The 17,806-nt window shown below is 44.2% G+C and overlaps 1 protein-coding gene across 9 annotated transcripts in view; it reads right to left on the bottom strand.

Annotated features, from left to right (window-relative positions):
* LOC133342651 (IQ motif and SEC7 domain-containing protein 1-like) overlaps window positions 1-17,806 on the bottom strand; it is a 290,148-nt gene that overhangs the window by 49,084 nt on the left and 223,258 nt on the right. The window contains exons 1-2 of one of the 9 annotated variants that reach the window (XM_061551937.1): window positions 12,661-12,899; window positions 10,033-10,122 (exon numbers count right to left, since the gene is read on the bottom strand). The exons of 6 other annotated variants lie outside the window; for them this stretch is intronic. In XM_061551937.1, coding sequence (XP_061407921.1) covers window positions 10,033-10,122; window positions 12,661-12,755 — 185 coding nt within the window. In that variant the 5' untranslated portion in view covers window positions 12,756-12,899. 2 more of the 9 variants (XM_061551939.1, XM_061551942.1) reach the window with 2 other exon arrangements.

Below are 17,806 nucleotides of genomic sequence, written 5' to 3'. Positions count from 1 at the left end.
GAAAGGCTGCTGCATTATTTTAGGAAAATCAATATGTCCGGGACATTTTATGCAGCTCATGTTTTGTTTATTAGATTCTTCCTCTCAAGGGGAAGACGTGTTCTTTTTAAAAATATATATATTCCAAGTGTAGTACGAGTATATACAGTTTATGTTAAGAAAGAGACCATATAATGTATACAGATGCATGTAATATATGTCTCTCTGTGTATAAAGTGGGAGTGTGGGGAGCAGTAGTGGAGCGGTTAGCGCGCTGCACTACGAATCCGGCGACCAGAGTTCGATTCGCTCACGGCCAACATCGGTGACGAATATCTTAACCGGTTCTTGGGCTCCCTTAGGTCGACTCAGCCTCAAATGAATACCTGGTACGGTGGGTAAACATCGCCACTATGGAGACAAAGGCGGTCGGGCGTGGTGTTGGACACCCACCCCCTCGTGTGCCGTGGCGGGCTTCATAAGTGCCCACTAACAGCACTTGCCCCAACAGTCTGTTAAGCCTATACGGGGGGTCTTTGTCTTTATTCTAGTCATACAGCTCATTGTAACAAAAGAGAACATGCACTTCAATGGGCTTTTTTCCGCCTTAAGTAAAGGACGTCATTGTGCACTACTGTATATGCAAAACATCAAATAAAATATTAATGGCCCGCATTAGCAGAGGCACGAATGGACAAATACAAAGGCCAACCGACATTCATCATAATCACGTCCTTACAATAGCAAAGGAACGCGTCCCTGGTACGACGGTTAGCACGCTGGACCTTGCAACACAGAATTTGTCGGTTCAAGTTCCTCTATTTGGCACGGCAGTTGCAACAATGGTACAAGCTTCTCAAATCCCTACTCAACGCTTTCTGTCCATCAAATGACACAAAGCAGTGACTTGATCCGCAGGTCCCATGTGGAGGGGTAAAGAGTGACGGGTTGTTTCCCAGCTCTTCCAACATGTTGTTGGTCAACGTGGATGAAGAGAGCAGGCATCCTCGAGTGGCATGAGCAAGCATTTGCAAGGCTCGAGCTTGAACTTTTATCAACAGTAAAATGTAAGAGCCTTCTTCACGCCTGAGAGCGAACAGAAAGTTGGAGGTTGCACTAAACACGAACGACTAGACACTCTTAAGCAGACAAAGTTAAACGGGTTTTAATTGTTGTGATGCAGTCATGAAGTCTCAGACGAACATGTACTTTCATTTACAACGGTTCGTGTTTACATGATTTGACTTGCATGTGCTTGTCAATTGATTTTTGTGAAATAAAAAAAGTAATATATCAGTTACGCGTTGTAAATTAAAATGCATATTAATTTGAGACTGCATAACTGCTTCACATTAACAACAAACAAAACCCAACACGTGTCATTCGTCAACTCCACAGTTTATTAATTGTCAAGTGCGATCTCCAACTTTAAGTTGGTTAGTCACTCTGCTCTTAAACGTCTGTCTATTATAAATGTTTGCATCGTCAAGCGGGGATGTGGTGCCATGGTTCAGCACACTGAACGTGCAAATCCAGAGGCAAACCAGTTCAATCTCACGGCGCAGCAGTTGCGACAATGGTGCACGTTTGTTAAATCTACCCAGTGGTATGTTGCTCAATGGGCAGTTTGTGTGTTTAATTTGGAGCTTTCGTGACTGCAGGAATTATTCTTTGGTTCTTTCGGTAAAGTCACGTATAAAGATAAAAGAATAAATTAAATTAGGTATGCTAGTATTTAATTTAATTTATTATTTATCTTTATACGTGACTTTACCGAAAGAACCAAAGAACAGTTTGTGTGTTGTGGGGTGACGTGTGGGTACTCCCACCGATTCCAAGACGCCTTGGCCAGCCTGGAAGAGTAGGCCACATACCCTCTCCTGGTGGGTCTCCCTAGAGCTCACTCTGGTGGGGGATCTTCTTCTAGCTGTGGCATGAACAAAACGTCTCAGGGCTGCACCTTGTCTTGTTTATAAATCAATGTTCATGGTGAGTCTGGTGAATTTCCTTGGCTTGTTTTCTAGGGTGAAGGTTTCGAGAAGACATTGCGTGGCTCATTCTGGCTAAACAGGTCTGCCACTCAAAGCTTCACTTGTGACGTTATCTCCGGTGCCACACACTGCTCACCTGTCCGTGCTCTTAACATTGACGACACCATCTGATAAGACTGCATCACATTGTGTGGTCTTTCACTGATGTCAACGCGGCTCGTATTTTTTGTTCCGTAGGCTCCCTCCAATGCTATATAGTTTCATTGGCAGACGCAACATTTCATGCAACGGAGCTCCATACACATAGCTTTATATGATCAAAAATGAAAAGCATGGTTTACGATGAATACTTGATAGATCATTTCAACGACTCCTCCAGGGTTTGAAGTACAACACACCTGAGAAACATTCAAGCCAAGACGAGCTAAGATATTGCCGATTTTCCTGAAATGTCGTCGGACATCTCATTCAGTTTTTTTCGGCATTTCCATAATTCACTCGTGATGCAGGGAGCTAAGCTCACAGGACTCATTAAATCAGCGGTGCCTGAAAGTCACCTTCCCGAACCGGTGCTGGCGCGCCTGGTCAGCATAAAAAAAACAATTCATCTCATTATTTAACAGCTTACTGCCGGCGGAAATTGGGGAACCTTGCAATGGTTTTGGCAGCGGCAGAAAGGCCCCCAGTACGAGCCATCTAGATAATGTATCCACAAAGACAACTGACGTCTGACTCTTTTATGCGTTTTTTTTTATCTGCCGAGTTACTTAGCCGAATTGAAAAGCCACTGCGGTGAATGCTGTTTATCCGTAATTGTGCGTGCGTATTAAATAAATATTGATCGAAATGAAATGGCTGATATTGAATGCTGTCAGGTCAACTTTCCGCGGTGACAAGAGGGCTCTTTTCACATAATGCAATGTGACACTTTGCGTACTAAAGTATGATATAATCTCAGTAACCCTTTAAAATTACATATCTGCAGTACTGTATGTATGTACAGCACATCAAGTATGCCATCTCTAACCGTATCTATTTTGAGTTTGTTTTCAAAGATAATAAAAGACTTCAACGCATTTGAAATATGAATGTGGAAAAAGTATGATCAGGGGTTTAATTTTAGCCACGTCTGTCCAGGTAGGCGACCAGATATGTATGATCATACCCAGCACACCACATCCAGTATACCTATCGCAAAGACCATAGCGAATAACCACGTGCCACTTGTACTCCAGGGCTATCAGCAACCCAGAACATTTCGATTTAAAGCTTTCGTAACTGCAGGGATTCATATTCTTGGTTCTACGTGACTTTACCGAAAGAACCAAGAATATGAACGCAGAACATATTAATTGAGAAATTAAGCTCTGTTTATGATTATTCGTAAAGTCCATCTTGTTCAGCCTATGCATGTACTTTCATTGAATGCTTGTCTCTTGCACAACATCTCCAAGGGAGTCACGGTAGTGTTTAGTCATAAGTCACATGAAGTGATACAATGCCCTGTCAGCACGCGGTGGCCACGAGAATATATCGACAACCTGTGCTTGTCTGAAACCCTCTCTCGTTAATGAGATTTCTGTGGCGACAAGCCAGGGATGGGCAGGAAGCGCCAGTCAAAATCTGCGTCTAAATACACACATTTTACTGTCGTCTTGTACGAGGCACCCCATGGGTGTAACGCGATTCCCTGCATTCCAGCAATTATCCAAACTCCCCGTTTGTCCGCTAGCTTGCTCGCCAGAGAGGGTGCCCCAAGTGAGTGACCCCGCATGTGCACGGTGCAGCGAGTGCAGTTTGTGTTATGGCTAAATCCTGCCTCACGCATATTTCAATCAGGAGTACATATACACCTCCCGGCTTGGCACATTAAATAATGCGCTTCTCAAATCCCCCACGCCTCTGTCCACCCACCAGTACGAATGGGCACGCCACTGATAGTCCGTCGGCAAGTCTCGTGTGGTGGGGAAAAGTGTGGGTCCTGCCACCTCTTACAACGTTGCTGGCCGGTATGAAGAAGAGTGAGCCAAAGTATACTCTTATATGGGATCTCTAGAGCTCTTTTGAGTCGAGGCCCTTCTGCCGGCAGTGGCTTGAGCAAGCAATGTCAGGGCTGCACCTTTGCCTTTTTACAGCCCTTTTGACAATCCACTGCTGGATAGGGGAATTCCCAAACCACACGGAGGCCTTAGGGCAGTCATTTGATCATATTTCACCATGCCGGTCGGTGCAGGCTGGTGAAGGCGGGGAGCATGGATGTAGGTGCATAGAAGTACAGCACGACATCGGATTTCGTCACTGTCCTCTGCTTCCCACAACGCACGGAGCCCCCGCAACCTATGAGACCTGTTTTGCATGTGGTCGCCAATCCAAACGGCATGCAGATTCAAACCTGCCGAGCTGCCAAAATGTGACTAGATCTCCCGTTGAGAAAATGTCACACAGGAGGTGCCTGACTTTCCTCAATAGAAAGTGCTCTGAAGTAAAGTGTCTATTTTAAATTCAGACCAAAACTCATTAAAGTAGATATTCCATCTCAAGGGAGTTGTAGCTTGGTTCTAGCATTACTTGTTTTTGCCACAGTAAATGTGGTAAATAAAAGAGTGCAGAAAGTGTTATGTAAAGTGTTGTTTGTGCACATTGCTGACTATTTATCTGGATGCTTTCCATATCGTCTGGAGAGACATTTATTTGTATTAAAAAACTTTGGAAATTCAAATTACGACACCGATCATTCCTTCATTTGTTCAAATTCAGATAGTCGTTAGTCAATCCACTGCTGGATGAAGGCTGTGTGGGTCACTTGTTTTTTTTACCATACTTCACCACGCTGGTTAGTCCAGGTTGGTGAAGGGGGGACCAGGATTGGTTCAGACATCAATCATCGCTGATGCCAGCCATGGCGTGAACCAAACTCATAGCATAGTGCACTAACCACTACATCACCGCTACCGCATTGTACTCTTAATAACTATTATTAAAATAATCAATTCTGACAGCTCCACTCTTTGACAGCCCAAACTGGACGCTGGTTAATCAAGTGCCCATCTAGAGCCGCATCATTACAGGACATGTACTTCACAGTAAATGCAAAAAGTTCCGCAGTGCGATGTTGTAATAGTAAGTTGTCAAATCGGACTTGCAATCCGGTGCGGCAGTTGAAACAAGGGTGCAGGTTTCTCAAGTCCACCCATCGCTGTCCTTCAAGCAGTACAAATGGGTTCACAACAGACAGCCGATCGGCATGTCGCGTGCGGTGGGAAAAAGTGTGGATTACTGCCACCTCTTCCAAGATGTCTGGCCATCATGGAAGAGTAGGCCAAATACCCTCTCTTGAGCTCCCACTCGTAGAACCCATTCCACCAGGAGTGGTGTGAGCAAGCAATTGCAGGGCTGCACCTTTACCTGTTATGACAGTATATATATTTTTTTCTATTGTAGCACAATAGCTTTCTGCTGTAGTCAAGCAGCATACATCGCGGAAAGCTCTTCCTTCCGTTATTTGGAATCCACTGGTGCTATGCACTTTAAAATCTAAACTGAAAACTTATTTTTTCGGAACTGCTTTTTGTGTTTAGTTTCTTGTCCTTCCCCCGGCACCTCCGTTTAGCACGGTCGGCTACGTACGGTGCGAAAGAAGTTCAACATACGCACGTACGGCGAGCACGATGTGTGTCAATGTCATCTACACGGGTATGAACGAGATGTCCGTTCATTCTCGTCCCCTTACAAGCTGGTTATAGGTTTGTAACAGGGTGGCCAGCAGTCCATGTTTTGACTACAGCTGGCCTGTGGCCCTGCATACCTCTTGTGCCGCGCTGTAGCAGGAATGCTCCAAGGCTTGTGGGCTAGCGAGGTGAGCCAACTCCCATGGCCCGGCGTTGTGAGATTCCTATTTTTGAAAATTCACCCCTTGGGTCCCTCGTGCGTGGCGGGCGGCGCTAAACAAAGTACAAGCTGTACGCGTTCGCAGGCGATCGTTTTTTTTTCTTTTAAAACCCTCCGGCCAACTTCACAATAACGGACGAGCCCTCATGCTAATTTTGTGTTTAGAACGTAAAAGCCACCACAGCTTTGCTTGTGCAACCGAATCCGTAAGGTTACAAAGATATTTTCTTGCCCGGCGAAGCATTCTGCGGGTTTATAAAGCCTTCGCCAGAGCCGTGACCGCCGCGCTGTAATTACATATTCACCAAATGTTTTTTGCACTTGGGACCTGCGACACGTGTTTGTGATTCACGCGAAGAGCCTCAAACGGGCTCGTAGTTTTGTTTCCACCGTTTCTCGGCACACCGTAACTCACCTAGAAGAAAAAGCCAATCGGCGTATCAATGCTTGCATGCCGTATTGAAAATAACAAAGGGGTGGTGAAAAAGTTTGTAAGTGTTTAGAGTGCGTTGAAATTGCTCACACTCGTTCTAGTGCAGTATTGTCAGCAGTATAAATGGGTACCCAGCAGTCAGTCGATTTCGAGGTCTTGCGTGTGGTGGGGTGAAATGTGGGTACTCCCATCGCCACCAAAGACATCTGACCGGCATGAAAGAGTAGGCCATGATGCCCTCTATATGAGCTCTCTCGTCCTCCATTTAGAGGAGGCCCTTCTACCAGCAGTGGCATAAGCAGGCAACTGCAGGGGCCACGCCTTTACATTTTATTTACAGTTTTTAGCTTTAAAGTCTAAATCATTATTATTCAACCACAGTGTATGGTTAATAGGAGTCAAGAACAAAAGTGTATCCTAATTTTAAGTACACGTGGCTTTTGTATCCCCCTTGTTTTGAATACTTTTCAATCAACCCCCATATAAAATAAGGCTCCGGGCACATTCAGCCTATAGAAACTAAATCCAGACAGTTGTGGTGTCTAAGTAGTTGGATATGACTGCCACAGGGATATTTCATTATCGTATGCTTCGTGACTTTGACCACTGTCATGGGGTGAAGACAGCTGCTTAAACCATCGTGGAAGGATTTTTTTTTACTTTGTACTTCCAAGGTGCCTTCTGACACTATTTTTACAGTCCTGTGCACAGTCTGCTTCATCTGGAAGTAATGCATGGACCATACCATGATTTACAGCCAATGATAACATTCCCAACTCACAGCACAAATAAAGCATTGCTTTTTACAAAAATTACCAAACTGGCTGAAGCGGGAGAGAGAAAAAAAGTCCAGTTACTACGAATTTTAAGCTGCGCGCGGCTATTGGAAAACAGAAAGGTCCATTTTTCTCTTTTTTTTGTTAATAATCGTTTGAGACAGCCGGCGAGCGAACGTAAAAGTCACACTCGGACTAAAATTCACAATAGGGAATATTGTGCCTCTGGCTGGCTGCGTTAGTGGCCATTACTTGCATTCGCGGTGACTCAAGCAAGCTGCCTGCGAGTAAACAACAGACGTTCAGTGTTGTACTAATAGAGCCCATTTCCAGCTGTGCCCGGCTTATGTGAGGAATGCACGTACGCATGGTTGAACTTCTCTCGCGCCGTACGCGGCTAAGCGCGCTAATGGGAGTTGCCGGGGAAGGACAACAAACTAAACAGAAAAAGCAGTTCTAAAGAAATTAGCTTTTCAGTCGACATGATTTAGAAGTGGGCAACTCCAGTGGCTTCTAAATATCGCAAGGAAGGAATGCTTGAACCTCGCCGCCGCCGTTGCCGCTGGTACATTAGTCGTGTTAACGCGACGCGCTGTGGTGAGGAAGGCTGGCCTGCAGCCTACTAATAGCTGAGTGGGCTTCACCTGGTAAATTAAAAAAAGGTTTTTTTAGTGATTTGATTACCTTTCCTATACTTTGCAACTCCTATCGTGAGTTTGTATTGTTTCTTGTTGTGACGTTCTTACCCCGTGCCCCGACTGGGTATCTGTGAAAAAGAGCTTCATAGCTCATCGGATTCCTCCTGCAGTCTAAATAAAGAATCTGATTCAAGAAAGAGCCACATTCACTTGTATCAAAAATTTATGCACTTTAAAACAAAACAAAAAAATTATGTACAATTCTTTTTTTTTTTTTAAACCTTCTATATGAAAAAGTGCGTTCATACACGCTGATCAATGTAGAAATAGCACACGTCCTTTGATTAATGAAGATTCGAAAAATGCAATCAATTATATTTTCAATTAAGCAAATTGATTACATATGATCGATTCCCAATGAGTGCTGTACGTAAACACCGTTAACTAGAACAACAGTATCCCCACACTCATCAGCCGCCCTAAGAAGTGGAAACAGAGGGTGAAAAAAAACTGCAACAAAAAACACCAAGGTGAGCAGACATCGCTCGTGGCGCAGGACTCACCAGTCGTCCACAGCGAGCTCCAGCAGAGACTGGGTCCTCTCAGCGGCACAGTACAAACACCAGAGCGATGACATTTCTCGAGCAGCGCCGCCTCCTCCAGCCGTGGAGGAGAGGGCTCAAGCACGCGCCGGCGGGCGGCGTCCAGTCGCCGGCTAAGGGAGCGCAATGGGCGACCTTCCGCCAGCGTGGAGGGAGGTCTCAGAAAAGAAAAGGACGGACGAAGAGGCGAGAGGCCATCCAACGGGAGAAAAAAAAGAAGGGCAGCGATCGATGGAAACCCAAAAAAAAATCGCAGGGCGCGCACGCACGGTCACGCCGGGCATTGAGAACGATTGTGCGGAGCGAACGAGGCCATGGCCCCTTAAAAGCGGCTCGCAGAGAGAGAAAAAAGAGAGACGAGACAGCTGATGTAAACTTCACAGGGCACGCACACGGGCGGGACAGGAGCGTTGTGAGCGAGCCGGACGCGCGTCGGCGAAAGTAAACCGCGTTTATTCTTAGCCGGTGACTTTGCGGAACATGTGACGGTCCGAGAATGCAGCCTTTTTCCTTTCCATTCCTTTCTTTCCTCTTGAAACTCTGTCTCCTTTGCCCATTGCCAAATTCGCTGGAAGGAGTGTGCGGCTGGCTTGGTGGCTCGCGCATTCCAAAAGCGATGTGTGAGCTAAAAGGAAAAGGGGCCTCAGAGGGAGGCTCCCAAGGTAAAAAAAAATATCGCAGCCTTGCCTCAAATTGTTCAACCTTCATATTGAATGTACGAACTATCTTCAGAACTTCTAAGCAAACTAAGTGAGTAGAACATTGAAACAAGACTGGCGGCCGTGTGGAGGCAAATCGGAGAGCTACGTGGCGGTCTAAGTTTCAGTTGAAAGCATTGACTGAGAAGACATCACACATGTTATCCTGTTTATTAACTACATTTATTATAAACTCTTGAAATTTTAGTTGTTCACTATTAACCTTCCATGTTATGTTTTTGAAGTAAATACCACACGTTTGAAAACCATACCCCCCCCTACTATGAAGCACCTCATATATGGAATAATATTGCAACCCTTTCAAGTACTGTACTGTCATTTCTCAATTATATTTTAATGGGAATTGGACTATGTTTGCCTCAGAAATTACGGATTTTCGTGCTCTGAACAAAACCTTAAACATACTTTTATAATCTTGATTTGAAGCTTTCGTGACTGCAGGAATCCATACTACTTTTATCAGTACATTTACTGATAACTACATGTATATGCTCGCCTTTGATTGGTGTTGTACCTTAAGGTTTGTGAATCATCGCATGCTTTGCACACTGCTGTTATTCACTTAGCTGTGGGTGTTTCCCACACGGTGAGAGGGCCTGTGCAGTTTCAAAAGGAAAAACTCAACCAAGAATATTACAAATAAAAACTCAACCAAGAATATTACAAATAAAAACACGACCAAGAGCCTTCGTCTTGCTCGCACTGAAACCTGTTTTTTTTTTCCCCCAGGTCTCCCATTGGACATTATTCTCAATCAGCTACCATCAGGCTACAAGTAAGGTAAAATTTAAAAAATGTTGACATTTAGAAGTAAAGATCTATAATAGCGGTTTTGTTTTGGGTTAGATTTCGTAAATATAAATTTTGTGAAAAATATAAATGTCGTTAAACCGGCCACCACCTGAAACACAGCCAATTAGTAAGGCTTGTCCATGTAAACAAATCATGCCAATGAATTACTAGATCGGCACATCGGTGTGTTGGAGAGTAAACCGACGACATTTACCATTTGAGTACTGTGGAGTTTCGCCGGTAATTACAACCAGCCTCATCAGGTGACAGCCAGAATTGTGAGAAATCCTCCTCCTGCTTCGGCCTTAAATAGAGGGGGGGGGGGGGGTAAATGTGATGTAATTGTGGGTTAATCAAGTGCGAAGACTCAGGTGGGGGGGTGGTTTATGTAGTCATATAAATTACAATGGATGTCTATTGTTGGTTGGGTGATTCACAGCTAATCAACATGTATAATGTATCTACGTTATGTACATCATGGATGTACATGACCAATGTTTTAAGATGATTACTTTAGAAAACTTTACATAACGAGTCCCGAATAATAGGGTTGCTTGTACAAAAATAATGTAACTTTCACCCCTTCAAATCAACGTAGAGAAGTTCATGCAAAAGTGATGCATGGTTGCAACGGAGTGAGTCACACAGCCCCAGAAGCGTGAGTGTAGCGAGTGACCTCTTGATCACAGGAGTCTCTGTGTAAAAAAAAAAATGCCTTTTGGAAGTGAAGAACTGCAACCAAAGCCCTTTCAAGGGGTACCCGGTGGGACTCGAGAGAGATTTGAAAGGCAAAAGACAGCTGGATGCAACAGTTGCATTCAGTTGCGCATGTGAGTTGAGGTATGGCTTTTGCGATGAGGACAAACCGAGATGGCATACCCCGTGCTCAGTTCCAACAGTGCCGTAATGCGGGAACGACTTCTCACAAGAATCGGACGTTTAAAAAATAAACAGCTCCGCTCAAGAGATTTCGGTCAGATCAGCAGAGGCAGCTGTAAACGAAGGTCACAGCCTCTCGTGGACATCTGTGAGAAAAAAAAGAGCTTTGGAGCTCAACGGATTCCTCCAGTATTAATCAATATTCTGAAGGTCTCAACTGCCAATTTGAGGATGACTCATTATTCTTGTCCTAATGAAGCCTTGCCAAGTCACGGTACATTGTTTTTTTTACTTGGGAAATCTAAATGTCTGCAACGAAGTAACTTCAAAACATCCGCTGGCAGCATGTGTAGGGATTGCACTGCGAGAGAATCGGTGTGATCTTCTTGTTGTGACTTTGTGAGTTAAGCCGGGATCTGGAGAGTATAGCCCGACTGGATATAAGAAGTGCTTAATTCTAGACCAATATCATCAAGCAGCATTTGTTAAAGGAAGCAAACACAGAACTGGTTTCAACCTTTTTGGTTTCAACAGCAGATTCAGGCTTCAATTTTGATTTAAAGCTTTCGTGACTGCAGGGATTCATATTCTTGGTTCTTTCGGTAAAGTCACGTAGAAGCAATCATGGAAATCCACAGTGGATTTCACACCTGATGATGATTGCTTGTGGTGCAGTCGAAACGTCGTGAAAATTTTTTTTGTTTTATATTTATATTATTTTAATATTTCCCTTCTACGTGACTTTACCGAAAGAACCAAGCAGATTCAGGCGTGTTAAACAAATGCTGCCGGATTGCCATATGTTATTGGTAAGAGCACTCCATGTAAAAAAACGGGTCCCTGTTCATCACAAAAAAGCAATACCGTACACAAAACTTATTGTAGACATAGTTGGACTGAGAGAAAGTGAAGGGCTCAGAGTCATTGTTTTTCAAACCAACACTGGGTCCATAGTGCCAAAGGGATAAGGGTTGGGATATTGTTGTGAAGTCAACAGTGCTTGCAGACTACAATTGCTCACTTCAGCTTGAAACTCAGGGATGGGCACATAGCCTGTGTGCATATTTCTGTTGACTATTAAAACATTCCGCCAAAGACGACATACCGAAACCCAAATATAAATGCAGATGAAATGTTCGGGCACATGCTGCACATTTTTAAAAATCAATTAAATAAGTCAACACCTTTGGCACCAAGTAAGAACGCATTATGCATCTGGTGGACCTCTCAAAGCCCTTCTCGGCTGTGCGCTGGTTTTTCAGCTAACTTTAGCTTTTTCATTGAACACGATAAACATCTTTTTTTTATGTTAGTATCAAAGCAATGCAACTGGAATATGCAATGTTTCATTAGTTCAATGGAAATATTACATTCCAATGAGGATTTAGTTAAGTTAAGTGTCAGGTTGGTCCACGGGTATGATTTAATGAGTGGTTACTATCATGCATTTTGTACGGATCTATCTCTTTGTTGTTTAACAATATCATGGCATATGTAGTAACAGTATAGCTAAGAGGGGGAAGTGGTGGCACACGAGTTTGCGCAGTGCGCAATGAACTCGGCCACCTGAGTTAAATTCCTGCCCGTGTCTAACATCAGTGGCGATTGAGATCTGAACTGGTCCTCAGTTCCCTCTTCACCAATCTGCACTGACCAACCTGGTGAAGTATGGTCAACAACAAAAAAACTTTGACCACCACTGCGTGGGGAGCTCTTCATTTCAGTTGTGAATTACCAAAGCAGTTAAAATGACATCATTATTGAGTACACCTATTAAAATCACACTGCCCGTATAAGTGTGGCACTGCATTATTTCTACAAATATATCACAGTTTCCAGCAACTATCAAAACTTTCCGTGATTACCATTTGCTGTTTATCGGTTGAACGTTCTGTATTCTATTGAGCAAATAGATCTTAACGAAAGAGAGCTCCAGAAACAACGGCGAGCTTTGGTACTTTACCCGAAGAGTAGTTTTCTCAGGAAGATGTGGAAGAGACGACATCCACACTGGATGCCGCTCAAGAGGTTTAGCACTCTGACCATACGCAGAGGCATCTCGGCAGCATCGTGGGCATACTTGTGATTTCTTGACAGCTATACTCCCCACAAAAGAACATCGGACGAAAGGAAACCGCTCGACCATTCAGGACCGAGCGCTAAATGCCGCTCACATCCAGTGGCAACTCTGTGCTGAACAAGTCTGCATTAAGGGAGTGGGAACGTGGGGTCAGGTGACGAGGCAGGGCCAATGATTAACCCTTTGCAGTATCTCCAGTGCGGAAAAAGTGGCCTCGTCGGCTGCAAGAGGCGGCCCACCCTCTCGCGTGCAGCGTCAATTTTCGACGATCTGCGCAGCTGTCTGTGATTTACCGGAGTTTACATTGCATAGCGCTCGTTGAAAGGGCATTTTGAGTGCTGAATTGGAGACCAAAAATGTACACGGGCTGGGTTCAAATGGGCGAGTGTCTGGCTTCTAGGGCGTTTGGGCATTTTTCACACAGGCAGCAGTTGTGTGTTTGCGTGCAGTTAATGGTTAAGAAGCTGCTATTGGCTTCTCCCTTGATGCCTGTGCTATCCAGGGTAACGCCCTAGTGCTGCAGTGGAGCTCGCCATAGCGCTGATGTAATGCGATATTTAAATTTGCTGCACTTCCCACCTTCGTGCAGCTGCACAACATAGACAAGGCATCGCGTATGAAGATGGGAATGAATTCAACTATAGAGCTCTTTTGGGCAGATTGATGGAGCTTTTCTTTAGCAGAGGCATTTGTTTAACATGTTTTTTTTTATAACCATGAATGCAAAGGCAGCCCAATCATGGTGCATAATTGGTGAATATCAGCCCTTCCATTAAAATTGAAGTTAATAAAAAGGGCTATAATTTACCGTGTTTACAGAGCCACATAATTTTACATTGCTGATAGTAAACTGGCTGTTTAACAATTTTCAAGTGAGAATTCCACCTGGAATTTTAATGTGTTGTTGACATTAAACAATTTTGCTCGTGCTGGGCAAGAAACCCTAATTCTTAGCTATGTGTTGGTACAAGTGGAATAGCTGCGTCCACTGATACATCCACTTATGTAGATTTACAACGGTAGACTTTGAAAACACCACTTTAAAACTGTTCTGCAATTTGAGCGATCATTTTTGCGCCAGTGATAATATTTATTGTACCAAAAAAATCTGGAACCCTCTCAGACAAAAAGAAGCTATGCAGGACTTAAAAAACATCTCTGTTTATTGACATTTTCTCAAAATAGCTGAGTCATGCAGCAGATCTTTCAGCTTGCAGATTTTTTTTGACAGCGAGTTGGCGAGTTTACTTATTTGCTTGTTTGCACGTAAACCGTCGAGAGAACATTAACTATGTTTCCAGGTTATATGTACGGCACGCTAACCACTGTGTCAAAAAATAGCTGGAACGGAGCGTCATTGATCACTACATCATGATTCATGCCTTAACCTCTAGGTTAATGGCATTTTCCATGCCAGTGTAATTCTTTAAATAAAATCGATACATTTAAAATGAGCGTGTAAAACTGTGGGGGATGAAAATAACCAGTTACACGGTAGGGTGGAGGGGCGGTGTTTGGTTCAATTTATAGTGCCACTTTTAGCCCAATTCCATTTGTAGGATTTGTGCCGAAATTTAAGACTTACTGAGAAATCCCAAATCCCACACAGTAGCCAGTCCAACAATAATACAACGCTTGACGTACTATTTTCCAAACATTTTGAGAGCAGGCTAAACTTTAAAACATTTGGTTTCGTGAAAATGACTTGTATTTTCCATTTGTCAGGCTTAACTCCTCTTACAGCCATGAGTATATGCTGGCATTTAAAAAAAATTGTTATTAAACTTAAAATTTAATTATCAAGATTTAATTTCCAACTAAGAAAGAAATCCATAATAGATAAATGCATAACTATAACTCAAATTAATTCCATATGAAACAAAAAATCACCAAAATGTCAACTGTCAATCTACTGCCAGGCATTCGATGCAGATCGTGAGGATTATTTGACCATGCTGGTCAGCACAGGTCAGTGAAGTCGGGCAGCAGAGAAGTGGGGAGATTAGATGTTCAGTCCAACAATGTAGCTTGCTGCACTACTCTCTGCTGCACACCACGTAGCGCACAGTGGCCACCCATGCAAGCACTTACCGAAGCTCAACCCTGCAAAGTTCTAACGAGAATTAGTCACTTTCCACGTGGTTTTGTCATAGGCACACATAATATAAATATAAAAAAAAACTTACCACTGTATCTTCAAAGCTCTCTGTTATTGAATGATAATTCGGAAAGGGCCAGCCATTAACAAAACTGAACACATTTGGATAATGGTCTCGGACACTGCAGATGCGAGTTTTCACCTGCGACTCTGAAGGTGCCCTGCCTTAAATACACCGCGCTTCCCCTTTTTGTTCTCGTGCTATGGGTGTGCACAGGCCACCGCGGCACCTGACAGGCTGGTTGAGAGATTAGTCATCTCAATTCATGCATTTTTGCTGTCTCCATTGCGAGTTCCTGTGGGCTGTCTGCTGCTTGGTGACTGTGGTTGAATGAGCGCCTCTAATGGTGTAGATGCCCGTACACCGTGAGACCTGCGATTGCCTTATCTTAGGAAACCCGCAGTTACAATTTGTATACGCTAACGACTGGAAAAACGGCATCTTTACGATTATCACTTTTTACCCACTGGGGTGGACTGATGGAACAGTGGTTCGCGTGCCGTACCTATGGACCCATCAATCAGACTTAAGATTCCCAGCCACAGCTAACATCAGTGCTGATACCTGAACCATTCCAGAATCACCCCCACCACTACCCCCCACCTTTCACCAACCTACACTGACCAGCATGATGAAGTATAGTCAAACGACCCCACAATGATCACTTTTCCAAGTGGCTATTTTACTCAAAGTGCTCGAAATACCCAAATATTGTGCATGGGTATAAATTTAATAACGTTTTAAATTTATGAAAGTTTGCCAGCAGTATCCTGGGAACACAGAATCCCCAAAAAACACTAAAACCCTTCCTACGCTCCTTGTTAAAGCAGGATGGTATTCCAGTAATTGTCATGTAAAGATGTAATAATATAATTCGAGTAATAACCAATTTCCTGCATTATATCTTGTGTCCGCAATTTGCACAGTGGGTGTTCAACCACAAACGCGTTCATCGCACGGTGGCCTTATCCCTTTCGGGGATTATGGAAGGCGACACGCGGCAGGGTGAGGTATGAAGGTGCAGTGTGGTTTGGTGGGTGGCGGGGTGAGTAAGAAGTTGGGGGGGGGGTAAGGGCTAGATGGAATGGTGCGTAAATCCTTGAGCTTTCCATCAAGCACAACAGCTCCTTGCCAATAGGTGAGCCGATGATTTCCAAAGGGACCGAGGTCCGGGTATGGTGGAGTGGCAGGGGACATCCCTGTCAAGGTTATGGGCTGAAATTAAAGAGAATGGGCTGCTGTTCCCGGTGGCTTTCTCACCAATGTGCAATGACACCCAGTAACACAAGGCCACCCAGGTCCAGTGGGAGATGAGCCATTTCTTTTGCTTCCAAAACAGGTGCTCACATTTTGAGCAGATTGTGCCATTGATGTGGGTGGAGATGGTCAGATTAGAATGCTGTGTTTTTATATTTCGAGATCATATCTGTTTTTGGCCCAAAAACTTCAAATGCATCTTACCTTGGTGAGTAATGTGCCGAATCTTATCGGCGGGGAAAAGGAAGGAAAAAAAGCAAAACATAGCCGAACACATGATCGTTTCATTTATCGGGAAGGATTGCTTTACCGAGGTGCCTCATCAAGTCGGCTATTCACACCTACTCTGCCTCTTCTGTTCACGAGCAGGAGCCTGAACTTACTCGTGCGGCACGCAGCAGGGTAGCCGCGTTGGCTAAAACAGTGCATCAGCCCATGGGTCCTGGGAATCCGAGGCTCAAATCTGGCTTGAGGAGGGGAGATTATAATTCATTCCATTCTGATGGATGCTGGATCACGTGCGCCGTGAGATATGGTTCCAGCGCAACGGAGCGTGGTCTCCATACCGCAACATAACGCCCTTTCTGAAATTGTGGTATTGATACACGTGGCAACATCCTCCACTCTTAGGAGGCTTACCAAGCCGCACGGAGGGAAGCGAAGCGGACGGGCAAAGAGCGAGCGGCAACTCTTGACATTTCAGAAAACTGGAAAGAACACTTGCGAAAAAAAATATAGGTGGCGAACGCATTATCAAAGGTCAACGTCAAAAAGCATCACAAGTAATACCACTGATGCCACCAAACCACGCCATCAACTTCCATATTTCCGCTAGATTTATTTGAATAAAGTCTCCATTGCTGAGCACAGGCCATGAGACCCACAACTTCAAGCGGCCAGCAGCAAACAGAACGAGTGAAGGTGCAACAGGTAATCGATAACGCTTCGAGAATTGAGTACGGTTATAACACACAATGCGAGGAAATTCCAAAGTGGAGAAGTAAGGGAAATCTTGCAGCAAAATAAGTGACAGCAATTTGCGGTGTGGTGCTTGACCACAGTGCGGTTGCGATGAAACAGTCTGGTAGACCAAGTCCTCAACGTGACTATAGGAATCAATAAGTTCATGGGAACAGTAACAGTCGATACTGTAGCTGTGGCAAAGTTGACACTTGACTTCTGAGTTCCGCTCCTAGAGTATGCCATCATCTGGCTGCACATCCACCACTTGGTTATCAACCTCTGGGTGCCACGCCAACGCCCATCTCGGTAACCGGCCCTTCTCCATCCTGCACCCACGCCCCACCCATCTCAATCTTCTCCTCGCCCTGATTACATGTATCCCAAGGGCCTATGTTGTTTACAATATCCTCCTATTAAATTCCTCGCATTATTTGCACCATGGAAACAGAAAGAAAACATCTCCGCAAGCAGCATAAGTAAGGACGTAGCGAGATTTTCTTTTAGCCAATAAAAAAATATACGTGAACTATTGGGGATATAGGGCTTTAACGAACCTGCAGTCTTACCATATACGAAGACGTTATTTAGCATCTGTCAGAGCTTAACTGCACATACTTTCATGCATGATTACAACCCAGTTAGCGTGACCC

The sequence above is a fragment of the Lethenteron reissneri genome, chromosome 15, assembly GCF_015708825.2.
Source record: "Lethenteron reissneri isolate LAM-NWPU_2019-01 chromosome 15, ASM1570882v1, whole genome shotgun sequence".
Classification (NCBI taxonomy): domain Eukaryota; kingdom Metazoa; phylum Chordata; class Hyperoartia; order Petromyzontiformes; family Petromyzontidae; genus Lethenteron; species Lethenteron reissneri.
This window is presented reverse-complemented; position numbering and strand designations above follow the sequence as displayed.